Here is a 26291-nt window from a genome sequence, read left to right on the forward strand (position 1 = left end):
CTATTTCAAATGTTTAAGTAGAAGATTTAAAAGTGGAATCCAGGGCTACTGATGCCTAATGCAATGATTTTTTTTAAACTATAACAGGGCTTGAAGGGAAGTAGGGATATTGGGAGTAATGAGTCACAGTCATGATTTTGCAAAATATCTAAAATTTCATTTTGTAAAATTAAGAAAATTTTAATTCAATTTAACAGATCACATATGGTAGTGGGGGTGTCATGGAATTCCACATTTCAAATGATCCATATGTCAGGATAAGGAAAGCCATATCTCATTTAGTGGGGTATGACCCCTCAAAAGAGATTTGAAATTTAACGAATTGATACCAAATAGATAAGATTTTACTCTACTGAAACGATCACTCTTTTGCTCAGGGGTACTGCAAAGTGGAAGATGTCCCCGCTGACACCACCATTGCAGTCTCCTCTCTCACTTTGATTCTCTGTTGTGGCTGGCTTCTGCTGCATACTTATTGCATGTTTTTTAAATTTTAAATTTTTACTGATACATTTTGTTTCTACATGACCTTCTTTTCCAAATATACCTCTCTCCCTCTCCCTATCTAGCAAGTTATCTCTTGTACCGAGGCACAAAAAAAACAGGTCAGCAAAACTAACCAGCACATCGACTGAGTCTTACAGTATATACATAGCCACAGTCTGCCTCTCCCCTGCTCCCAGTCCCACCCAACCTCTACCAAGAAGGGCCTAGTTTAGTCATTATAAGTACCTGGAGTTGAGTTATAATAACATCTATTTCTATATATACCATCTTATGATCATAGAGCATTCCCACATACTTCATATCACTTGATTTTCATGACAGCCCTGTGAAGGAAGTAGGCAGGACAGCTGGGCCTGGAGCCAGGAGGGCCTGGGTTTGAATCTTACCTTGGACACTTAGGAGCTCTGTGACCATGGCTAAGTCACTTAACCTCTCTAAACCTCAGTTCCCTCAAATGTAAAATGTTAACAGGACCTACTTCACAGGGCTGCTGTGAGGAGGATTAAATAAGGTAATGTGTATAAAGTACTTTACAAACCTTAAAATACTATGGAAATGTGAGCTATCACCATCACTGTCACCATCATCATCATCATCATCATCATCTCCATCACCATTTTATAGATGAACAAGCCAAAGTGAGAGAGGGGTTGAGTGACCAGGGTAAGGTAATGTGGCTAAGTGAGACATGAAACTTGGGCTAGAGCTCAGGCCTCCTCACCCTTACCTGTGGGTTCTTTATATTACCCTATGTAGGCCAGCCTAGCAAGGTGGCTAGAGGTGGGTAGAGAAGGGGATCATGCTTCAGGTACCCAATGCCATGGCTGACCGAAATAGATTGGTGCTCTGGGAAGAGGCTCTCTGCATTTCATTCCACCCAAACCTGGTACACATGGCCCTTCAAGCTAGTTTCCATTTGGATGAGCATGCAAACAGATCAAGCATCTGAAGAGATGGAAAAATCATCTCATTATTATTATTGTCATCACACTTATTAGTTCCTGAGGCACGTGCTAGCCATCATTTTGAGAGAAATTTGGAAATATCTTACCTTTCACAAGTATTCTGCTTTGATCTCTTTTGACAGTAGTGGATGGCCTGCATTGTGACACCAACTATTACAGCCAGCCCTATTCCAGGAAGCACTGCTATTAAAATCAGGTCGAGAGTATTCCAGAGTTGCTCACATTTGGCACCCATGTACCAGTAATTGCCCCATTGACCTATGAAATTTGGGCATCTAGAGATAGGAAATAGAAATAGAAATGACTCATTAATTAGGTAAAGGGAAAAGAGACATTTTCATCCCTAGCTCAATCAAACACTGCATTGTTTCTCCAAGTTTATGATGTTTCACTTTATGGTCCTCAAGAGATGGGTGTTGTCACACTTTCCAGAAAGCCCACACATTGAGGCAGCTCCATAATTGCCTCCCAGGTTTCTCTAACCAGCAGCCAGGGAATGGTGCCAGTGGTGGAAAATGGAAGCCATCACCCCCTCTCCCCCAACTCTGCCACTCACAGGCACCCCTTCCCCTTGTCTGTTTTCTTACAAAGAATGCCGAGAGAAGGAAGAAGCCAGCTGGGCCTGGACTACCCTGAAACTTCTGGGTCCGCACACTCTCCTCTCTCACTGAGAAAAGATGGCCAGCAACTGACTCTGGGGCCCACACGGGATGCAGAGGGAGGGGCATGGAAAGGTAGAAATAGGGAAGCTGGCAGCAGAACCTGTTTGCCCCCATATCTCTCAAGGTTTCACATTCTCCTCCTCCTCCTCCTCCTCCTCTTCTTCCTCCTTCTCCTCCCTCTCCTCCTCTTCCTCCTTGCCCTCCCCATTCTCCTCCTTGCCCTCCCCCTTCTTCTCCTCCTCTCTCTGGTTCCTCTTCCCACCCCACACCCCAGCCTAGAAGGAAAACATTTTATAGGACTAAGTGGCCCATGTGCATTCCTAGTATTTTGAATGAGCCTTGAACATTCTTTAGTAATCTCAGCCAAAGTCTCTGACTCACAGAATGGAGGCTGGAGCCTAATGGGCCCACACAGGGAAGCCCATGGATTTATGGCTATCACTACTTGACTCAAAACCCTAAGTGGCTTTCTACTGTTTATCCTAGAAAGTGGCCCCCAGGTTCTTCACAATGGTCACTCAAGTTGCCCCTTATCATCTTTCACCTGGAGTACTGCAGTAGCTTTGTAATGAGTCTCAGTGCCTGCAGGCTTCCCTCTCCCGTTCATCATCCCCACAGCTGCCAAAATCGTCTTAAACAAGTCTGACCATGTCATACTCCCTGGCTCAAAAAGAGCCAGTGCCTCACCTCTATTGCCTTTAGGATAAAAGCACCAGTTCTTCCTGGCCTTCAGCAAATCTGGCTCCCACCTCTTTTTTCAGACTTATTTCACATTAGTTCTCCTTTCACACTGGATATTCCCAGAATTTGGCTTTTTCTCCTCTGCCTCTAGGCCTCTGTCCCTAAGTGTTTAGAATACTCTGCCTCCTTACCTCAATTTCTTAGACTCTAACTTCCTTCAGGGCTCAGCACATGCAGCCACCTGTTCCAGGAAATCATTCCGGTCTCCCAAGTCACTAGTGCTCTCCTACATTCTTCAGATTCTCTCAGATGCACCTATTTGTCTACATGTCAAATCCCCCAAGAGTACATACAGCATGTCGCTGAGGGCAGGGTCTGGTTTTCATTTGTCTCTGTATTATCTGTACCTTGTACACAGTAGGTGCTTAATAACTGCTTGCTGAATCTCATTGTATTGCAAACTGCTCTTCACGTGTGTTCCAGGTAAACCAGACTATTTTCAGTGGGCCTAGAATCAGGTCCTTTCTTTCCCCACTGATTTCTCAATTCTCCCTCCTCCATAAAGCTTCCTCCTTCCCCCTCCCCCAATTCCTCTCTCCTCAAATTTCTCCTAACAACCCTTTGCCTGGACCTCTTGTTTGCACTTCTCTCTTTCCCCCTCATATCGCAATAGTTTGCATGTTTGTGCCCATTCCCACCCCTACTCCCCACCCCCACTTAGATCACAAGCTTCAGGAGATTAGGGCCTGTGTCTTATCTCTCTTCATATTCCTGACCTCTAGCACAAAGCCCTTCTGAGTTTAGATATGGAGCACCCGGTGAGTGGAAGTGAGTGGGCAAATGATGCCCCCTTCAACAGGAATGGCCAGTGGACAGTTTTTCTCTGAAGTGGCTTTGGAGGTTGAATTGCTGTGCTCTACAGAGGGGTGAGGAAGTGAGGGTGGGGGTCAGGGTAAAGGGAATGAGCAAGAAATAAGCCAAAGTCTTAGTGATTAAACTATTTCTTTGTTATATTGTTCTAGTCTAGTAGTATGGGGGTGGCCTAGAAGAAATACTAACAGCACCAAAGACCAAGGAATAACCTATATACTTGGCAAGATACAGATTTAAAACACACACACACACACACACACATCTCTTAAAGAACTGATCACTTTGCTAATGTGCATACTTCTACTAGGGCAAATCGCAATGCCTATGTGATTTAGCTTGGCCTAGTCCTTGGACAAGAGACAGACACACAATTCCCTCGGGCTGTGCTTCACAGACACAGTTTCTGAGCACCCAGCATCACCTCTGTACCACAATGAGGCATCCAAGGAGGGCACAGTAATAACACTTCATAAAACCTGATCCATTTGTGGAGGTCAGTGCAGGTTTCAATTAGCTCTTATTCAATCTCACAGATTTCTTATTGGAAATACACACACACACACACACAAATACATACGTGTAAAACATACACACACATATATGTTTCAGGATTATCTTTGTTATTCAGCCTGGGTAAGTAGCATGAAGGAATTTTCCATTATTTACCAAAACCTGGTAGATGCATCTCACAAGTCAGTGTTAAAATGTAAAATGCTTTTCCAATGGGAAATCATATTTTAAAGAAAAAGATTTCCAATTTTTTTTCTTGCTATCTAGTTACTATGAAATGTTGACCCTGCTTGTAAGTCAGTAGATGGGGTAAGTGGTCCAGAACAGTGATTTCAAAGTCAAATAGAAACGGGGCCACTAAACCATGCATAAGAATCCCTGTGGGCACATATTGACTTAGAAAACCACACTGTAACGCTATCTATCTTCCACTGTATTTTTATCGATTTTGTTAAATGTTTCCCAATTACACTGTCATCTGGTTCCAGCCTTCATTTGGGAGTGCTGTGGCCTAAAGTTCGACTTTGATCCTGAATACTTTGGACCCTGTCTCTCTTAGGCTGGGCTACTTTCAAAAGCAAATGGCCTGCTTGAAAGAAATTTTCAAGTTGGTTTCTGTACCATGTCTTTACTTTAAGGTAAAACAGTGTTTCGAACATCAATATGGCTTCTTTGTTTTATTTATTTATTTGTTTGTTTGTTTGTTTATTTTAAGCAATGCCATGAGAAAATTTAAAGAATTTAAGAATAATTATGAGATAATTTACTTTGCCTTTCCCGATCCCCACAACTGCTAATGCCCTCCCTCCCTTTAGTCTACTTACATTATATTTATGTGTATTTATCTCTTTATATTTATTTTGTGTATATATATATATATATATATATATGATATGTATACATAGATACATACACACATACTTTCTGTTTTCCTGCAAGGCTGTAAGCTCTTTGAACATAGGGGCTACTTTGTTCTTTGTAGGTGTATACTCAGTGCTTGGCACACAGGAAGCATTTAATAAATGCTTGCTGATGGATGTGCATACCCACTGCTGTCTTGCCAGTGCCAATCAATCCATCAGCAAGCACTGATTAAGCACTCAGTACATATGCCAGCTACTGTTCTAAAGACTGGGGATACAAAGAAAGCTAAAAATGGGTCTTACCCTTAGAAAGCTCTTTTTTTTTTTTGGCAATTGGAGTTAAGTGACTTGCCTAGGGTCACACAGCTAATAAGTGTCAAGTTGTCTTGTCTGAGACCAGATTTGAATTCAGGTCCTCCTGACTCCAGGGCCAGCGCTCTATCCACTGAGCCACCTAGCTGCCCCATGAAAGCTCACATTCTCAAGGAGGAGATGATATATACCCAAACAGATACATACAAGGTCTATCCTAAGTAGCCAAAGAGGGAAAAGCATTAGCCATTGCGAGTCTGGGGAAGGCCTCCTTCAAAAGGAATCACTTCTGTTGTGTTGTGAAGGAAGCCAGAAGGTGGAAGTGAGGAGGGAATGCATTCCAGGTATGGTGACTGCCAGTGTGAAGGCCCAGAGATGGGGGATGAAATGTTGTGTATGATAGAGACCAGTATGAATAGGCCATAGAGTTCACGGAAGGAAGTAGTATGTATGAAGACTAGAAAGGCAGAAAAGGGCCAGGTTGTGAGGAGCTTTGAATGTCAAATAGAGGAATTTATATTTGATCTTAGAGATCACAAGGAATCATTGGAGTTTACTGAATAGGGGATGGATAGGGATAGACCACATTTTAGGAAAATATCTTTGGCAGTTATGTGGAGACTAGAGTGGAGAAGAAAGGAGGCAAGAAGGCCAATTAGGAAGTTTATTGAAATAGTCCAGGCAAGAGGTAATGAGAGGCTGAATGAGAATATTGGCTGTGTGAGTAGAGAAAAGATGTATATGAGAGTTATAGTAGAGAAAGAAATTACAGGATTTGGTGACTGATTGGATGGTGATGCCTCCAATGGTGATGAGGAAGTTCTAAAGAGGGGTGGGTTTAGAGGAAATATAATGTATTCTGCTTTAGAAATGTTGAGTTTGAGATGCCTACTGGACATCCACTTTGAAGTATCTAGTGGGCAGTTGGTGATGCAGGACTGGAGCTCAGGGGAGAGACTGAAGCTCTTAGAGCTTCTGATTGCACTAAGACTTTTGGGGGTACCCTGTATATAATTGGGAATCATTAGGACATAGCCATTTTAACGGTCAACATAGAGATAGGTTTGATAGGAGGTAATGTGATCACCAAATGAAATAGTATAAAGAGTATAAAGAGATATACAAAAGTACAAAGAGAAAAGAGAAGAGGTCTTTCTCCAGGTCACCCATAATTAATGGGCATGAGATAGATAAAGATCCAGTCCAGGAGACTGAGGACAACTGGTCAGAAAGAGAGGAGGAGAACCAAGAGAGAACAATATCATAAAAACCCAGAGAGGAGATAGTGTACAGGAGGCAAGGATAGTCAACAGTGTCAAAATCTGTAGAGAGGTCAGGAAGGATGAGGATTGAGAAAACATCATTAGGTTTGGCAATGAAGAAATTATTGGTAACTGTGAAGGGAGTAGTTTCAGTTGAATAATGATATTGGCAAGCACACTGTTGAGGGTTTAGAAGAGAGTGAGAGGAGGAGAAGTAGAGGCACTGAATACAGAAGTTTAGCTGAGGAAGGAAAGATAGGATACCTCACTAGATGTACCATGCCTTTTGGCCAAAAGGCATGGTACATCTAGTGAGGTTTTTGAAAGTTTAGGGGAGACTTGGGTGTGTTCGTAGACAGCAGAGAAGAAATTTGTAGATATGGAGAGACTGTAGATTAGAGGTGGAGTACAGGTGATTGAGGGCAATCTTTCGGAAAACACAGGAAATGACGGAATCAAAGGTACCATAGAGGAGTTGACCTTGGTAAAACGGGCCACATCTTCAGGGGAGGCTGGAGAGTAGAGGAGATAGTGGGGGATGATGTCAGATGGATATGAGAAAAGGAAAAGGCTGGAGAGGAAGCTTTCAGCAGATGATCTCTGCATGGAAGGGGAGGGAGGGAGGGAAGGACTGAGACAGAAGAGGAAGTTTGGAACAGCTATTGTGGTGGGTGAGATAGAGAAAAGTTCTGGGAGGAGTAGAAGGAAAGCCTTGTTGCAAAGAGTATACAATTGAGATTAGATAAGGTAAATTTCTAATGGACTCAGTCAGCAGGGTTTCATTCTTCCCCCACCAAACTGATTAGTGTAATAAAATGGACTAAAGATTACTCCAAATAATGTTGAGTTGTATATTTGTAGCAATAAAGTCATTACTTAAATATACTGGGAAATGTGCATTCAAAGAACTCAAAGTACTTTACAGATTAATCTACATCGGAGACAAAGTAAGACAGAGAAGTTATGGGCCCTGAAGCAAGGTTGGGCAGTGAGTTAAGCTGAATTTGGTGTAGTTCTTGGGATAGGAGCTTCAAAAGAGTCATAATAAGAAACTACATACTGTGAGGATGAACAGTCACCAAAATTTGAAAAACAAATAACAGACAGTATAGCTTAAGTCCTCTGATGTCTTCTCATGGTGGAGGATTGGCAAGGGCTGTGCCAACGAAGCACAAAGGGCAGAGGAGTCCCATCCAATTGTGTATAGGCCTGGTGATGGCCTGCCATATAAAGACCAGTTGAGCTAGGCTCAGAGAGACTCAGCAGCATTGGAATGGCCATAGTAGGATGAATATTTTTTCCACATCAATTCTGGAAGACCATCCACTAAAGTGTAAAGGGGTGGTCATCTGTATCAGTGAAAGGAGGGCCCTGAAGTATGTTAAAGACATTTTGGGAGTGACAGTAAAGGAGGGGGAGAAAAGTAAGCAGGGTCAGCCTTAGACTAAACTGCCCTCTCTTGCAAGTGTTCCTTTTCTTTCACAAAGCCGCTCTTTTTCTCAAATGTGTATCACCAATCTTTTTTCTGTCCTCCGAACCAGTCACTCTTAAATTTTGTGGTGAATAAAAAGTATTTTCTAAGAATTTTAGCTTGACTTTAAAATGAAAGATATCTTGTGTTCTTACATTGGGAAGGGTGCTAGATCTAGAGTCAAAATCTTGGATCTTCCACTTACTTGTGACCTTGGGCAAATTGCTTAGTCTCTAGAGGCCTCTGAGATGTTTTCCAGCTCTAGACACATGACCCTATGACCTGAAAAGAAGGAGGAATACCTAGACAAAGGGCAGATTCATGTTTTAATAAGAGATATCAACAAGTCCTTCCTTTCCAGCTGGGACATGATGGCTGTGTTCAAGTATTTAAAAGTCTGTCACGTGGAAGAGGGATTAGTCTTGTCTGGCCTCAAAGGGGTAGAAGTAGGAGTAATGGGCAGATTGGGGATTGAGTAAATAAATGATGGATTCTCTACTACAGGAGGTGTTCAAGTTGAGGCGGGACAACCACGCATCAGGGACGTTAAGAGGGAATTCCTGGTCAGGTACAGGTTAGACTAGACGGCTTTGGAGGAGGTCCATCCAAGTGGAGATTCTGGGAACCTTTGACTCTACACAAACATACCTTATTTTAAATTCACATACAAAAACTGCAAGCAACTCAGATACAAAAACACAAACATAAAACAGATAACTTTAGGTGATGGAAGTTTGATTTGTAAAACAATTCCCCGCGTGTTTCCTTTAAATAGCAAACTCTCTTGGTACATTTAAAATATCATTTGATTTAAAAAGATGCAATGCATATATGCATATATACACATACACACACACACACACACACACACACATAGGACAAGGTATACCAGTAATCACTTCAGTTTCTTCTAGGTCCAAAGATTCAAAGAGTCAGATCTGGACGAGATCTAAGGCATCATCTAGTCTAGCCCCTTATTGCACAGATGAAGTCAAATGAGTCTTATGAAAGTTAAGAGACTTGTCCAAAGTCACAAGGATAGCAAGTAGGAGAAGCAAGACCTGAACCCAGGACTACTGATTCAAATCCAGTGTGCTTTTGATCATGACATACTGCTGAGAAAAATGGAGCCCAAAATTGGTCCCCATAGCCTGACAAAGCCTAATGAAAAGTACATTCTCTTTTCAGGGACTCTGGTGAGTCCCAGAAGATCTGGGATGTGTGGGAACCATACCCATAGAGAGCAGAAGGGCACATAATATTGTTTATGGGAAGCTGCGCACTGCCAGTACCTTGAAGGTCAAGAGAAGTCAATGGCATTGAGGTTTCCATATTGGGCACAATTGTTAAAATGGATTTAAGTGATGTCTATGGATATTTGTTATAGAGTTCAATTGTACCAAATATATAGGAGACGTCATCATAACACATTACCGTATTTTTGAATAGAGGGAGCAAATGGAAAATGATCAGTTACAACGTATCATAGGTCATACAGATTGGAGGAAAACTTACTTGCAAAAAGGCACTCCGTTTTTACATGCACAAACAATATCTCTTGGACAGAAATCATATACACTTCCTAGGCATTCACCAAAATCAGGCACATCTGTGCAATTTGCTGTAAATGAGAAAAAAACCATAATCTACCTCAAAAAGCACTCAACAATATTTAACAAAGACTACAGACATATCTAACTTATGGGTGGATAGAAAAATATCTTGTTATTTGACAATCTGAAAACACAATCATCATAATACAAAGTGCTTTCCCATCCACCTTATTTGACCCTCATACTAATCCTGTGACGCAGTGAGAGTAGCTCTAATTATTCTCATTTTACAGATGAGGAAATTGAGGCTCAGAGTTGAAGTAATCTGCCCAAACTCATCCAGCTAATAAGCCTGGAACCTATGTCTCCTGACTCCAACTCCAGTGCTCTTTAAAGAAAGGAGAAGTTTGGGGCAGTACAGGAAGTCTTTAGAGTACCTCATTTCAAGTAGCCCCTTCCCCCAAATGAGATTCGATCCCATCACTTTGTAACTGACCATCATGCCAAGAGAACAGCCCAAACAGGAATTCGAACCACAAAGACATCACACTTCTTTTAATCGCAGGGTGGCTTTTTTTCCACCAAGAGCTTGACTCTTCCCCTCTGGCCAAGGGGAGGTTCAACTACAGACCCAACAGGGCACTGGAATTCCTCCTTCATCTGCTTCTAGGTGACCAGGACAGCCCTGTGAGAACTATTCCATTTGCTGCTACTGAAGTGTATTTTGTAGGCACATAGATATGCTATCTATACAAAAGGGAAACTTATCTCAATTCTGACCCAAGCTAAAACCATATGAGTCTTCTTCTTGTGGTCTTTTGCCCAACACGCCCTTAGCCCAGGGCAGTTGGGAGGAGGAGGAGGAGAGTGGGATGGTAATCAGACTTAATCTACTCCATCTAAATGAGGGGAAGAGTTTTTTTCCCATCATATAGCACATTTTTTTTTTCCTGAATGTTGAGCATGACACATACTGATTGCACTAGATTAATAATGTTTTTTAAAAAAGCAAAGGGCTAACAGACCCCGCCAATGGTATTTTGGGTGAGAGTTCAGTCCTTGAGAACTGAGGGGCACAAACCTGGGTGTGGAGCTCATTTTAGCCTAGTGAAAGACCTCACTGTTCACTTTCCCTTCACCAGTCATTACAAACCACCAGCACCAGAGCTAATTAATCAGGTAAGTGGTGCAGTTTTGCATGAGACACCAATGAGGTCATAGCTACTTTATATTAAACATCATAAGAGTGTCATTCATTCATTCCAGAAACTCAGTCAAAACACTGTCATATTCTAAGTAACATTCAATTTGTGAGTATTTATTGAGAATACGCTATGTACCCAGACCAGCTGTGGACCATACTTGAACAACTGCTGCTTTCAAAATGCAAATTCTTAAAGAGAGCACCATGCTTAGCGATATTTTATAGATAAATGGGCTGAGATAATTCATTGTCACATCTGCTTTCTTTCCAAGACCTGCTCTCATTTTGCCACTTCACACACTCCTCCCCCAATTAAAAAAATTGTTTTACTTTCATCCTGAATCTGGAATCTAGAAAACAAATCATTAGGAAATGGTCGCCAAAACAATTTTGGACAGTGGTACAAGTAAAAATGTTGCTAATTTCTGCTGACAGTCTGTAGAATTTGGCCAATCAACACAAGGTGTCCATTTCAAAGGAAGATCTTTTAAATCTTTCTTCTGACAATAAAGATCTTTTTCCCTCCTGACAATTGCAGCTCCAGGAAGTTATTGCTATTATTAACAACAATAATCTCAATAAGGAAGACTCCTAATCTTACTGTCTTCATTTTGTTACCACCATCACCTTAATCTTTTCTCATGGTAAAATTGCTGGCACTTCGCTTCCTGTCTACCCACTGGTAACAGAGAGTGATCAAAAAAAGTTCTTACGCTGAGAACAATGAACAGTCAGAAAACTGCAGGAGACCAACAAAATCTGAGCCAGGATGGAGGTGACATCCAACATTCTGAGGGTGTGCATCCGGGAGAGGAAAACCGAAGAGAATATTTCCCACTTAGTACTGTTGCAGAAGACTGATCCTGTACTTAGGCAATTAAAGAGTGGTATTTTTTGGTGCTCTCCACTAGAACTTCCTTGGCAAAATTACTGGTTAACTTCTAGATTTATTCCTGATAGCTCCAGTTCCCATAAATAGCAGGAGCTGTAACTGGCTTAGCTCTGTTTCCACTGAGTTCAATTAGTCACCTTTGTCCATCTTATTGCACAAGCACAATGACTTTTTCAGTCATGTCCTTAGTCCTGGGCATCATTGGTGGTTCTAAGCAACATCTCTTGGTATGATTGGATGCCACTGGCAGGTAGGGGAAAAAGAAAAAAGAGGATGAAAGGAGTAGAAGGGGAAAGGCAGGGAAAGCAAGCAACGAAAAGACAGAGAGGGAAAAAGAGAAAGAAAGGGGATTTAGTGGGGAATGGCAATGTTGCTGACCTGATTTACCCTTGTCCTACTCGAGACTGGTCTACCCACAACTGAAGGCCACTTGGAACCAACCATAAAACACTTTGCCAGGGACCAATTACAAACTCCTGCTATATTACGAGGATGCAGAAATACTGGTCTTATGTTCATGTGGCATTCTTTCATCTGGGACAAACTAGATGAATTTGGATGTGTCCTGGATCTAATTTGCTGGGGAGGCACGGACATTTCTGACTATAAATGGCACCCCCTCCCCACTTTCTTTACCCCTGTTGATACATGGTGGTTTGCTGAAACTCTTGTTTATTTATTTCTATTAGCAGAAAGGGGCAATGGAATGAATAATCTAAAACACCAGCTTAGGCTGATATTAAAATGATCTGCATTTTCTGGGCACATTGAGTGAAGGTAGAGGAGGTGGCCTGGAAATATTCTGGGTGTCAAGGGAAGCCCGACTGAGATGAAGAGTGGCTTTATGAGGGGTTCTTAACCTGAAATCCATAAACTTGTTTCTTTAAAATATTCTGATAACTACATTTTAATATAATTGGTTTTCTTTATAATCCTATGTATTTCACTCATTTAAAAACAAGATTCTGATAAGTCCATGGGCTTTGCCAAATTGCCAAGGGGATAGGGAGAGGAAGGTCTATAACACAAAAAAACAGTGAAGGAAAAAAAAGTGCTATAGCTAATCCAGAGTAGAAAACCTGCATGTGAACCGTTAAGGGTTACTACTTGTACTGTTATTAATCAGCCTCTTGTTTTTATAATGTAACCATTTCTGGACTTATCACATCCTCCCTGCTCCCACCCGTTCCAGAATTGAACATTCTCTTGTAACAAAGAAAAAATTGATAAAACATGTGAATCGGATGATATTTGCAACATTTTGCCCTTGTAGGGCCACTCCTCCTTTGCTGTGGAAGGAGGTAGCTCACCCATTTTTTTTTTTAGCATTTCTCACTCTTTTTTATTGCTTGGTTTTTGCTTTTCAAATTCTTATGCCAATCTTTGAAGGTTAGTGCAGTTTTTTTTCATTCTCTTGTCACAGAATGATAGGATTTAAAGCTAGAAGTCACCCTAGAGAATATCAGGTCAAACTCTCTTATTTTATACATGAGGAAACTGAGGCCCAGTGAGCAGAAATGATTTGCCCAAGCAGAGCTAGGACTTGACCTGAGCCAGGACCTAGGATTCCCAAATCTAGTGCTCTTTCTATGACACCACAGGGCAGATATTGATCCCCAATTGGAAGTGTTTCCTATTTCTTACCTTCATTAGACACACTCTCTCTCCTTTCCACTCCACCTTCCAACTTCAGTATTTCCTTGTAATGCTACCTTCTACTTTCCATGAACCAAGTTGTTTCTATTTCTTCTCTTAGTCTTTTGATTGTGGATTTAATCCTGCCTTGAGTTCTTTCACTAGTACAAAAATAGAATTAGACATGCTTAGAAAGTCTAAGTTTTATTAGTGGAATATAATTTTATTGCTGATAGAGTTGCTGAAATCTAGAGAATGGAAATCATTTATTTGGTTCAATAATGGATACTCCCCTAGCAGGCAGCAACATTAGAACAACCATATATACAGTACAGCACTATAAAATTATGCAATTTCAACATTTTTAAAAGACTGACAAATTCAGGAAAACATTCCATCTTTTATTCAGTATTAGACCACTTGGTATTTATAGACAGAATGAAAATCAATCTGATACATCCATTACTAAGGGAAAAAATGAATAGTTTAGGAATCTTCACACACCCACACCCCCCCCACCTTAGGAGAAATTATGCCCCCTCCTAAGTAGAATGGGAAGAAGGGAGCTGCTCAAAGCATCCACCTTGCTCTTCCTTCTGGGAGAACTTGAGTCTAGATTTCATCAGAGCAGCTAGTATGGAAGGCAACTTTTCTACCAGGCCACTGATGAATAGAAGAGTGTAAACTCCATAAGGGCAGGGAGGGACTGGCTTGTTTTCTTTATTTGTATCCCTGGTGCCTAGCATAGTATGTGATAGGTATACCAATATAACAAGGATTTATTGATTATAGGCATTTAAGAAATGCTTGGAGCAGGGGCAGCTAGATGGCGCAGTGGATAGAGTATAAGCCCTGGATTCAGGAAGACCCAAGTTCAAATCTAGCCTCAGACACTTGACACTAGTTGTATGACCCTGGGCAAGTCAACTTTACTCCATTTCCTCCAAAAACAAAACAAAAAACTTGCTTGGCCATTGATTATCACAGCTTACTGGAAGATGATTCTCTCATGCTTTTACTAGATAAGCTTTGACGTTCCATCTAGCTCTGAAACTCGATGATCCCATGATTTATAGCGTACCTTTTGTCCCAGAATCTCAGAGTTGGGACGGATCTCAGAGGCTAACCAGCAATTCATCCCTGAACAAGAGGGCCCTCTACAGCCCACCAAGGAGTGGTCATCAGGCCTTCACTTGAAGACTATTATATTTCTGGAGGTAGCCCAGTGCCCTTTGGAATAGTTCTACTGTTGGAAAACTTTCCCTTAGATCAAGCCTCAATTTGCATCTTTGGAACAACAACAACATTACTCTGAGTTGCAGGGCTGGGGCAAGTAAGATTCAATTCAATTCAACATTTACTAGGTGCCTGTTATGTGCAAGGCACTGGGGATATAAACACAAAATAAAACAGTTCTCCCTCAGGAAGTGTACATTTTAGTGGGGATGCATAACAAACACACGAGTCAGTATAAAGTGTAGACAAAGTCAGAGAACAAATCTTCCACATAGTAGCCCTTAAAATATTTGAAGACAGCTATCATGTCTCCCCCTCTAAATCTTCACTTTTCCAGAAAAAAATGCCCACTTCTTTAAATCGATTTGAAGACAGCTATCATATCCTCCCTAAATCTGTACTTCTTCAGATTAAAAATTCCCAGTTTTTTCAACTGATCTTCACATGGCATGATCTTGGGGCCCTTTACCATCCTGGTCACCCTCTGCTGCAAACTTTCTACCTTACCAATGTCTTTCTTAAAATGTGGTACCCAGAACCAAACATTATTCAAGCTATGTTCTGACAAAGACACACCACAGTGGGAATGTCGCCTCCTTAGACCTGTATACTCTGTTTCTCTTAATGCACTAAGATGGCCAGATTGTTTTTTCACATGAACTGTGTAGATCCATTTCCCTGATCTTGTATTTTTGAAGTTTATGTTTTGAATGCAGGTAAAAAACTTTATTTTTATCCTTATTAAGTTTTATCTTCTTAGATTTGGACCAATGTATTCTGGCCTGTATTAGTTATCCTCCCCCAGCTTTGTGGCACTGTCTTGTCATTGATAAAAATGTTAAATAGCACAGGTCAAGCACAGATCCCTCAGGCACTCCTCTAGCTACCATGATTGAAGCCAGGGGTTCTCAACCTTTTTTTGTGTCCTGGACCTCTTTGGTCATCTGGTGAAGCCTATAAGACACTCCTTCTCAGAATAATGTTTTTAAATACATAAAACACATAGGATTACAAAGGAAATTGAAATATTGAATATTGAAATACAATTTTCAAATATTAAAAAAAATTCATGGACCCCAAGTTAAGAACCTCTTCCTAAGCTGACATGGAACCATTGATTATGACTCTTTAGGTGTGACCATTCACTTTTGGAGTACATGTAACTGTACACTATTGTCTAGCACATATCTCCTTATTTTGGCCAAAAGAATAACATGTGAGACAGACGTTATGAAATTTTTTTTGCTAAATTTTAGGTGAACAGTAGCTCTAGTATTCCCCCATCAGTCTATTAACCCTGTCAATAAAAGGAAAGTTAATCGAGTATGACCTGTTCTTGGATGAAGCCATCTGACTTTTTGTGACCATTAATTCCTTTTAGAAATATTGAATAACATCTCTTAAACAATACATTCTAGAATTTTTCCAGGAATCAAAGTCAAGTTAGAATTGCTATGGAGTTTACAGATTCTGTTCTCTTCTCCTTTTATGAAAATAGGAGTGACAGCTAGGTGGTGCAGTGGGTAGAGCACTGGCCCTGGAGTCAGGAGGACCTGAGGTCAAATCAGGCCTCAGATACTGACTAGCTGTATGACCCTGTGCAAGTCACTTAACCCCAATTACTTCAAAAAGAAGAAAGAAAATGGGGATATTTTCACTTTTTCAGTCTTGAAGTATTTCTCCTATTTTCTATAATCTTTCATTGACATTATTTTTTGTTTTATGAATGTTTTGTTTTTACAAGTAATTTCTAAATTTCTCTCTGTCAGCCTTCCTTTGTAATATTAAAAAACAAAACCAAAAAAACCAAACAACTGAGCAAAATCAGCCAATACAAGGAATGCATTGGACTGCAAATAAAATACTCCATATCCATAGTTCTGCCCCTTCTTGAGTGAAAGCTGGGAAATTCATTCCTTTATTTCTTCTGCACTTGCAAGCATGATCATTACAATTACAACGTGTAGCTTCATTTTTTTGGTTCGTTTACATTGCTGAAGTCTTTGTATATATTGTTGTCCTGATTCAGCTTATTTCATTCTGCACATACTCATATGTCTTCCCATGTATTGGTTCATCTAGTTGTCTTTTCTTAATGGCACAATAATATTCTATTATATTCATATAACATAATGTACATTGCATAGAGTAAGCACTTAATAAATGCTTCTTTCACTCATTCATGGTCTAGCTGGGGAGTTATGACTGACACACATGACTACATGTGGAAAGAGAAGGGAGAGGTCAACACAGGCTACAATAGTATAGGAGAAAATGATGGAAGAAGTGGGACTTCAGCTAGGTTTTGGAGGATGGGTAGAATTTAGAAAGGAGTTTGGGTGGGTGTTCTGAGCAAAGCAGGAACGAACATGATGCATTAGTGGGACAGTAGGGGACCTGTCTGACTGGAGAGAAGTGTGCATGTTGGGGAAGAGTGATGCTTTGGTTCTGCCAACAAGGTGCTTTCAGGACTTGGCAAGGAAAGGTACCACTTAGAACGTCACCACAGATATCAGGAGCTTAATAATAGCAAATGAGGAAGGATTTGCAAAGCTTGAGACCCCATCAACTCTTTAGCCATTCTTGCACCCCAGGATGTTCTGTTCTGGGGTATAGAGCAGAGGGTAGAGAAATGGCAAGATCTGGTGACACATACCTTCCTCACTCAAGAAAGAAATACTTATGAAGGCACAATCAGCTAGTGCAGACCACTCGTTATAGTGATTTGTTCATTACAGGGCTGGTCAGTCTTCAAGGCCCGCCCTCCCCCTCCCCCCCCCATCCTGAACTGGAGGCCCACTGCTAACTCCAGCTTCTAGGTATGTTATACAGACCACAAATAGAAACTAAAATTGGATAATTAAAGAGGGTTTTTAGATCCAGGCAGGACTTAATGCCATCGACTACTTTCTCTTCTTGGGTACTCTCTTTTGTATCTCCTTTGTCTGTCTCCTTTGCTTGATCTTCATCAGCTGCTGGGTTCTCCCCCCCCCCCAAGACTACATCCTGAGCACTCTTTACTCTTTACATTGTCTCAATGAGTGACCTCATTGACTCCTATGAATCTAATTATCATCTCTATACAGATGACTTCCAGATCTATATATTTATAGGTCTAGTACTGCATTACCAACTACTTATTGGACATTTCAAACTAGATATTCTGTAGCCAACTCCAACTCAACATGTCCAAAATAGAATTAATTTTTCTCCCCAAACACACCCTTCTTCTGAACTTCCCTATTGCTGTTAAGGGTACCACCATGCTTTCAGTCACCCAGGTTCCTGATCTCAATGTCATTCTCAAATGCTTACTCTCTCTCAACCCACATATCCAGTCAGTTATCAAATCTTGTCACTTCTGTCTCCATATCCCCTCTCAATAATATTATCTTCTCTCCACTCACACAGCCATCACCCTAGATCAGGCCCTGATCACCTCTCATTTGGACTATTATAATAGCATTCCAATTGATCTCTCTGCCTCAACTATTTCCCCATTCCAATTTATTCCCCACATAGATGCCAAAGTAATCTTCCTAAAATGTAGGCCTGACCATGTTTTTCCCCTGCTGTCAAACCCCTACTCAAGAAACTCCAGTGGCTCCCTATTACCTCTAGGATCAAATATAAACTCTTCTGTCTGGCATTTAAAGTTCTTCATAATAAGGTCACTTCTTACTTTTCCAATCTTCTTATCAGCTCTCCACGTACTTCCATGTACTCTATGGTTCAGCCATACTGATTTACTTGCTGTTCTTTACACATGACATTTCATCTCCTCTCTCTATAACTTTGTACTAGCTATTTCCCATGTCTGGAATGCTTTTCCTCTTCATCCCCATATCTTGGAATCTTTGATTTCCTTCCAAGCCCAGCTCACAGGCCACATTCTACATGAATCCTTTCCTGATCCCTCCAGGTGCTAGTGTTGATCCTTCCAAAACTACATTGTATTCATTTTGTATATGACCTATATATGCTTATATATGTACATGCTATCTCCCCTGTTAGAATGAAAACTCCCTGAGGGCAGGAAGTGTTTCAACTTTTGTCTTTGTGTCCTCAATATTTACAACAGTGCCTGGTCCGTAGCAAGTGCTTTAATAAGTGCTTTCTTATTGATTAAAAGTGGTCGTTTAGGGAGAACAGTGTGGTAGTAGGATGCAATATGGTTTAGAGGAGAGAGAAACTAGAGGGAGAGATTATGAGGTTGTGCAATCAATCTAGGCGGAAGTGATGAAGATCTAAACTAAGTGGGAGCAGTAGGAAGATAGCAGAACGTCATTTACAAGATATACTGAAAGGAAAATAGGGGTTAGGGCCTGAATATAAACAGAGTATCAAGGGAAGAGGAGAGCCTAAGGGTTGCAGGTCCAGAGCTGGGATAGTCCAGAAAGTCTGGTCCAACTCCCTGCACTATCTCTGCCAAATTGAACTGATTCCTGCGAGAATGGATTAATTCTGAGACCTTTTGGGGAATTCATTTGGATCCTTTCTGGGATAGCCAGAGGGATCACAAATTGAACTTGATCCTTGGGTTTACCTGGAGGCAGACCTCATATTGCAGTTCCATTCCAGAATTGGCCTGAGCTGATGCTAGCACCCTTTGGATAAGGAGTGACCCACCAATGAACTGGACTGTCCTAAATGCTAAGGGCTGCCACTTTTCAAATGTAGATAGGGTATTCTTTGCTCTAGGGGTTTCCCCAGATTTGGCAGTGAGTTCTATTATGTTTTAAGAGGTACAGAATGAAACAAGGCACTGTATAACAATAAACAGATCGTCTATTTGATGAGATGTTCAGTGGAATGATTCAAGAAGGTCCACGGAAGGCCAGTTTTGTTATTGCAAGCTTTCAGGGCACTGAAGCATATCAGTGTACTCTAGAAGGTGGGTTGTTAATAATAAATATAAAGGATTTTAATTCCTTGTCCATTCAAGCAAGTTCCTTCCCTTATCTAACTTAATAAAAATCAGAAATAGGTTTTCTTTTTTCAATTCCCAGAGGAACTGTGTGCATTTTATTGGATAGCATGAAGTCCTTGTTTTATGTTCTACTTTTTTATCTAAAGTATCTATATTACATGTTGTAATACTATATTTAGTTCAATAACATTCCTATGGGATCAACTCAGCACAAGGAGATGAGCTCAAACTTATCTTGAACTCTTGGGGGAACAGTCCCTTCCCACCTCCACATACAGAGGGCAGAGTCCACTGAAGCACTGGAATTCCTGGGATGATTTTTTTCTTTCCTTTCCCCCACATTTTCAACCACCCCGTCTCCCCCAATCCCACACAATTTTTATGGTTTCATGATCACCAGGGGGAAAACAGGATGTCAGACTCAGTAGGTTTTTTTTATAACATACTTTTGATTTTTATTAAAGAGAGTATAAGGGGGCTTTTAAGTTACCTACATTATCTAGAAGTGTTTCTTCCCCTGTTATATCTGGCTAACTTTTCCTCCCTCTTTCTATGCTTATGCTGCCTATATTGCACAGCCATTGATGCAAGCTCTTGGGGGACTTCTTGGTTGGCCCGCTGCAAGATGTCAATTAGCTCCTCTGCAATTTTCCAAACGTTTTTAGTGAATAAGGTGATCGCTTCTCCCAATTGTACAGCTCTTCCCATACGTCCTATCCTGTCGACATATTCTTCAATGTTTCGAGGAAAATCATAGTTAAAAACATGGGTGACGTCTGGAACATCAAGACCTCGTGATGCTATATCTCTTGTTATTAATATTTTCACTACTCCTTCTTTAAATTCATCTAATGCTTGCTCCCGGTCTCTCTGTTCTCTATTACCATGTAGTGACTGCAAAGGTACACCCTTGATGCTCAGGTCACTGGCTATATCATCAGCAATAAGTTTTCTGCCTACAAAAATAATTACTTTATCTTCGAACTTCAATGAATCAATGAATGTATTAAAACTCGTTTTTCTTCTTCTGTAGTTATGATTATTTTTTGTTTTATAGTATTTACTGCAGCTAAATCCAAGGTGCCAATATAAACAATCATTGGATCTTTCAGATATTTTTGTGAAAGACAACGAACAGCATCGGGCCAAGTTGCACTGGTCATTACTGTTTGTCTGTCTGGCCGTATATCCGATAAAATTTTCGTTATTTGGGGCTCAAATCCCATGTCCAGCATTTTATCAGCCTCGTCTAGAACCAGATATGTTATGCTGTTAAGTCTGATGAAATCATTCATCTGAAGATCACTGAGTCTGCCAGGGGTGGCAATGACAATATCTATACCTTTGGTAACATGCTCGATTTGATCTCTTCTGTCTCTACCACCATATATACAAATGCTTTTAGTATCTCCATATGTGTATTTCTTACATTCACTTTCAATTTGGATAGCCAATTCTCTGGTAGGTGTGAGCACCAACATACCAGGACCACTCCTTTTCTCCCTGGCTACTGGTTGGAGATCAAGGTGAATAAAGCCTGGCATCAGATATACTAATGTCTTCCCAGTGCCTGTCTGGGCAATGCTGATTAGGTCAATTCCTTTTAATATTACTGGCCATGCCTGAGACTGAATTGGGGTAGGTCTGCTAAAACCTGCTTTCTTCATATTGTCCATAACTTCAGGATAATGATCAAATATATCTTCAAATTTGCAAATGGGGTGTGGAATAGCTCGTTTTTTATTTTTTTTCAAGTCTTCACACATTATATTGTTTTCTTTTCGCCACCTATTGACTTCTGCCTGTGACATTGATTTGGCCCTTGCAGATTCAACATAGAAGTCTTTCTTAATTGGAGGAAGGCCTTCCCACTTGCTTTGTATATACTGGAGGTGACTCTGTCTAATTGCATCCCAGTCAATCACAGGTACCTTCTCTCTGTGCCCTTTTCAGTATAAGATGTTTTCAAAGTGCTGTTTCCTTTTGCTCCATCTTTAGAATATTTCTCTGCTTTTGTGACTACTTCTTCTATTACTAACTTAGCCAATTTCTGGTTCTCTTTGTTGCCATGTATCTTCACCTCTGCCATGGGTTCTCCTATGCTGACCTGCATTTTAGAACCCACTGATTCCTGTGATTCTATTTTATGTCCTCTTTGGCTTATTGTTGCTCCAGTTGCAGTGGTCTTAATCACGAAACGGAGAGCAGGTTCTTTATCCCAGGAGCCCTGGGCCTGGGACTCCTGTGCTGCCAGGGGGCCACTCAAACCCCTGAGATCACCTCTTCCCTGTCCTTTTATACCAATGTTATGGGTTGGGCCTGGAGGGGAAGGACTGATGTTACGAGTGGAATAGCTGCTAGATGTTTCTGTGGTGGATTGTGGAGACAGAGGTGAAATCAGGTTCTTCCATGATAGTTGGGACTCAGAGGCAGGGCTGATGTTATGGATGGTACGACTGCTAGGTTTTCTTATGGTGGATAATGGAGATAGAAATGGTATCAGGTTCTCTGGTGATGTCTGGAGCTCAGAGGTGGGTATAGCTAGGTCAAAAGAGGAAGGGCTGATGTTACGAATGCTAGGTTTTCTTATGGTGGATAATGGAGATGGTGGTGATATCAGGTTCTCTAGGTATGGCTGAGGCTCAGAGGTAGACAAAGCAAGGCCTGGAAAGGGAGTGCTGATGTTACAGATGGTATGACGGCTAGATTTTTTTATGGTGGATAATTGAGATGATGGCTGCGGCTCAGAGGTGGACATAGCAAGGCCTGGAGAGGGAGGGCTGCTATTCCAGATGGTATGACAGCTAGATTTTTTTATGGTGGGTAACTGAGATAGAGGTGGTATCAGGTTCTCTAGAGATGAACGAGGCTCAGAGGTGAGCACAGCAGGGCAGGGAGAGGCAGGACTGATATTACGTGTGGCAAAGCTGTAATATGATTCCATAGTAGGAAGCCAAGGAGATGGGAGTAGCATTGAATTCTCTGTTGGTATCTGGGACATAGAAGAGGGCCATACATGAAGGCCTGGAGAAGCGAAGCTACTGTTATTTATTTCCGTAGTGGGAATAGGATATGAAAATGGCATCTCCTCCATTGGTGACCATGACTCAGAGGATGACACAGCAAAGTAAGTGGGACAGCTGCTTTCAGTTTCTATGGTGGGCAGCTGAGATGGGAAGGATATCAACTTTTCTACCGATGGCCAGGACTCAGAAGTTGGCACAGAACAGTGAATATCACAGCTGCTATCTGTTTCTGTGGTGGGCAGTTGGGATGGGAGTGATATCCACTTCTCTACTGATGACTGGGACTCAGTTGGTGTAGCAAAACCTGGAGAAGCAGGGCTACTATTACAGGCAGTAGCACAGCTGCTAAGTGTTTCCACAGTGGACAACTGACAAGGGGGTGGCTTTGGCTTTTTCTCTGATGGCCAGGACCCAGAGGCTGGCACGGAAAGGTGAGTGGCACAGCTGCTATCTGTTTCTACAGTGGGCAACGGAGATGGGACTGATACTGGCTTTTCCATCGATGATCGGGATTCAAAAGTTGGAACAACAAGATGAGTGGCAGAGCTGCTATCTGATTCCAAAGTGGACATCTGAGGAGATGGAACAGATATTGGCTTCTCTATTGGACAGGACTCAGAAGTGGGGACAGCAAGAGCTCTGTCCAGCAGTGAGCTCTCAGTATCTTCACAGTCCAACCCTACTTAAAATTAGACGAAACAAAAAGGAGGTGAGCGGGATAGACCCAGCTATGACCTACCTACTGAAAAACTACTTAAAAATTAAAGGTAAAAAAGAGACTTGAGAGTTAGCACCTAAGTGTCACAAAGATATCTAACCCATAAAGCACTATTACACTGCACCTTTGTAGAGCCAAATGTTTGTGATTCATAGAGCCAGAAATAAGGAATTTCTACATGGAAATATAATGGCAAGTTATCTGACTTTAGAATTATCTGAAGATATTCACATGAAAGGGTTGTTCTGACAGTTATCTCATGACAGTTGACTGTTGTAACTGAATCTAGAAGTTGATAAGGACTGTGAATTTAGCATTAGTGTGACCCAAGAGTAGACTAACACAAAGGAACTGGTTGCTGAGGTGACATGATGGAAACCATTATGACAAAGGACAGGAAAGCCAGGAATATTCTGACAAGCACCTGCAATCTGGGAAGGACAGATTTCAAAGTATTCAGAGAAAGGGTAGATAGGATTCCATGACTTAACATTCTGAAGTGAAAGTCACTTAGGAGGGATGAGCAGCTCTCAAGAATGAAAACCTAAAAATCCAAAAAGGCATTATTTGGATAAGAAAGGAAAGGGGACATTATCTAAAGAGACCAATGTAGATACTCAGGGAACTCATCAAACAACTAAAGAGTTTTAAAAGGCATGGACTAAAGATGGAAGTAAGGGCAAGTAACAGAGGATGAATACAAAAGCGACACAAAATTCTGCATCAGGCTTGCTAAAGCTCAAGATGAGCAGAGGCTGGCAAGGAAAAAGCAAGAAAAATAAATTTAAAAGTATAATGTAGAAATAAGAAATAGAAAAGAATGGCAAGGACTACTTTAGGGAAGGATAGGGCCAGGAAACCTGATGGAGAGAAGGTTGGAGTTGCTCAACACTTCTTTTCCTTGTTTCTTTTCTTTTTCTTTTCTAACTGGTTGGATTGCCAGAATATTAAGAATAGTTATTAATGCTCTGATGTCAACTTGGAAGGTAGTCTTTAATAAGAGTGACTCAGATATCTGTCCTTGGCCTTATACTGTTAAATATTTTTTTTTAACAATGGCTTGGATAAAGGCATGGATGCATGTCAAACTTGCAAAAAACACAGTTATTGGGGCAGCTAGGTGGTGCAGTGAATAGAGCACTGGCCCTGGAGTCAGGAGGACCTGAGTTCAAATCCGACCTCAGACACATAACACTCACCAGCTGTGTGACTTGGGCAAGTCAATTAACCCCAATTGCCTCACCAAAACAAAATAAAACAAAAACAAACAAATCACAGAGTTATGATGGATACCTAACCATTGGATGACAAAGTGGGGAACCAAATCTTGACCAGTTTGAACAATGGGCCAAATTCAAGAATATATCAGTGAAGATGAAATTTGGAGCAATGTAAAGTCTTTCTTTCCGTTAGGTTCTAAAAGCCAACTGGACAAGTGCAAGATGGGGGGGAATAGCTGAGCCAACAGTCTGAAAAAAGACAAGGTGGTTTCAGTGAACTGCAAAGCTCAGTAGGAGTGTATCTTGGCAGTCCAAAATGAAAATGCAAAAAAAGTAGTGGGTTTCCTCTCCCCAGAGATCTTCAAGCAAAGGCTGACTGATTACTGGCTGGGGATGTTTTTGAGGGGAACTCTTGATCAGGTACAGGTTAGACTACCTTAGATGACCTGTGAGTTCCCTTCCAACTCAGAGATTCCATAAAATCTTCTAAGGCATAGTTTTAATATACTCTTGTTCTGTCTTTATGGGATGTAGGAACCATATAATCACTATCTTAATTACTTGTTTTGTGCTTGAAGACAACTGTGCTAACCTTCCTCTTCTCCTTTCCCCGCTAAATAATACCTGACATTTAAAAATCTTTATCAGCCCTGTCAACCCAATATGACATCAGGATATGGTACTCCAATCAGAGTCCAGCTAGTGAGCTGGGGTAGCATATTTCCTGTCACTGGGTTACCTGCAAAGCTATAAGGTACCAAAGCATATGCTATCACTCAGGTTTCCCAGTATATATGTGTGGGTGACAGATAAGATAGCTTGAAAGCTAGCAGAACTATATTGCTGATAAAGATTCTACTTATGGGGGCAGCTGGGTGGCGCGGTGGATAGAACACCAGCCCTGAAGTCAGGAGGACCCGAGTTTAAGTCTGGACTCAGACCAAACACTTGACACTTACTAGCTGTGTGACCCTGGGCAAGTCACTTAACCCCACATATATATATATATATACACACACACACATATAAAGATTCTACTTGCGGATTAAGCAATTCTTTTCTGCCATATTTTGGTAAGACAATTTTCCCTCATTTTGAATTTGCATGGATTGGTTGTCTCTAAATGTATTTATATTTGTTCCTACAGAACTTCATTGTTTAGGATAAATTGTCATTGTCAAGGGCATCTTAAAGTCTAACTCTATCTCCCAAAGTTCAGGTTGGAAGAAATGAGAGAGAACATCTAGCCAACCCCTTCATTTTATACATAGTAACTAAGGTCCAGAGAAGGTTATGGGGTTTGTCCAAGGTCAGACAGGTAGTAACAGGGCTGGAATCAAAACTCAGGTTCTCTGACTCCAAAGCCAGAGCTCTTAGCATGATGCCTCACCAGTGAGATGATTCTTGTTCACCCCGTGATTTTGGTGCCATGTAAATATTGAGGAGTCATCAAAATCCTCCAAAATCTTTCATATTTAGTGAAGACATGATAGCTGACTCCAAATGTCTAAAGGTCTACCATGTGGAAAGGGACTAGATTAACTGTCCTGCTTGGTCCCAAAGGGCAGGTTGTAAAGAGACAACTATAGTATAGCCTTCCTAAAAAAGAGTGGAATGAGGTAACCTGGGAGGCACTGGGCACCATTTCACTGGAGATCTCCATGCAGAAGCTGGAAGACCAGTTACTGGGTATTTTACAGAGAGGATTTGTGTTCAAAAATGGGATAGGCTAGATAGCCTTCCTGGTCCTCTCTAACTTGGTGATTTTTGG

General features: G+C 41.1%; 2 protein-coding genes across 6 annotated transcripts in view; both read right to left on the reverse strand.

The window, feature by feature from the left end:
- ZNF711 (zinc finger protein 711) overlaps positions 1-26291 on the reverse strand; it is a 127237-nt gene that overhangs the window by 96234 nt on the left and 4712 nt on the right. For all 5 annotated transcript variants that reach the window (XM_020964504.2, XM_078147940.1, XM_078147939.1 and 2 more), the window contains exons 2-4: positions 13400-13551; positions 9622-9727; positions 1559-1747 (exon numbers count right to left, since the gene is read on the reverse strand). In XM_020964504.2, the coding sequence (XP_020820163.1) occupies positions 1559-1707 (149 nt within the window). In that variant the 5' untranslated portion in view covers positions 1708-1747; positions 9622-9727; positions 13400-13551. The remainder of the gene's footprint in view (positions 1-1558; positions 1748-9621; positions 9728-13399; positions 13552-26291) is intronic.
- Positions 20006-26291, reverse strand: part of LOC110193010 (uncharacterized) — a 123048-nt gene continuing 116762 nt past the window's right edge. The window contains 3 exon segments of the mRNA XM_078147935.1: positions 20006-20563; positions 20566-21504; positions 21507-23261. Coding sequence (XP_078004061.1) covers positions 20052-20563; positions 20566-21504; positions 21507-23261 — 3206 coding nt within the window. The 3' untranslated portion in view covers positions 20006-20051.

The sequence above is a fragment of the Phascolarctos cinereus genome, unplaced genomic scaffold, assembly GCF_003287225.1.
Source record: "Phascolarctos cinereus isolate Bilbo 61053 unplaced genomic scaffold, phaCin_HiC Scaffold_8;HRSCAF=390, whole genome shotgun sequence".
In the NCBI taxonomy this organism is placed as follows: Eukaryota; Metazoa; Chordata; class Mammalia; order Diprotodontia; family Phascolarctidae; genus Phascolarctos; species Phascolarctos cinereus.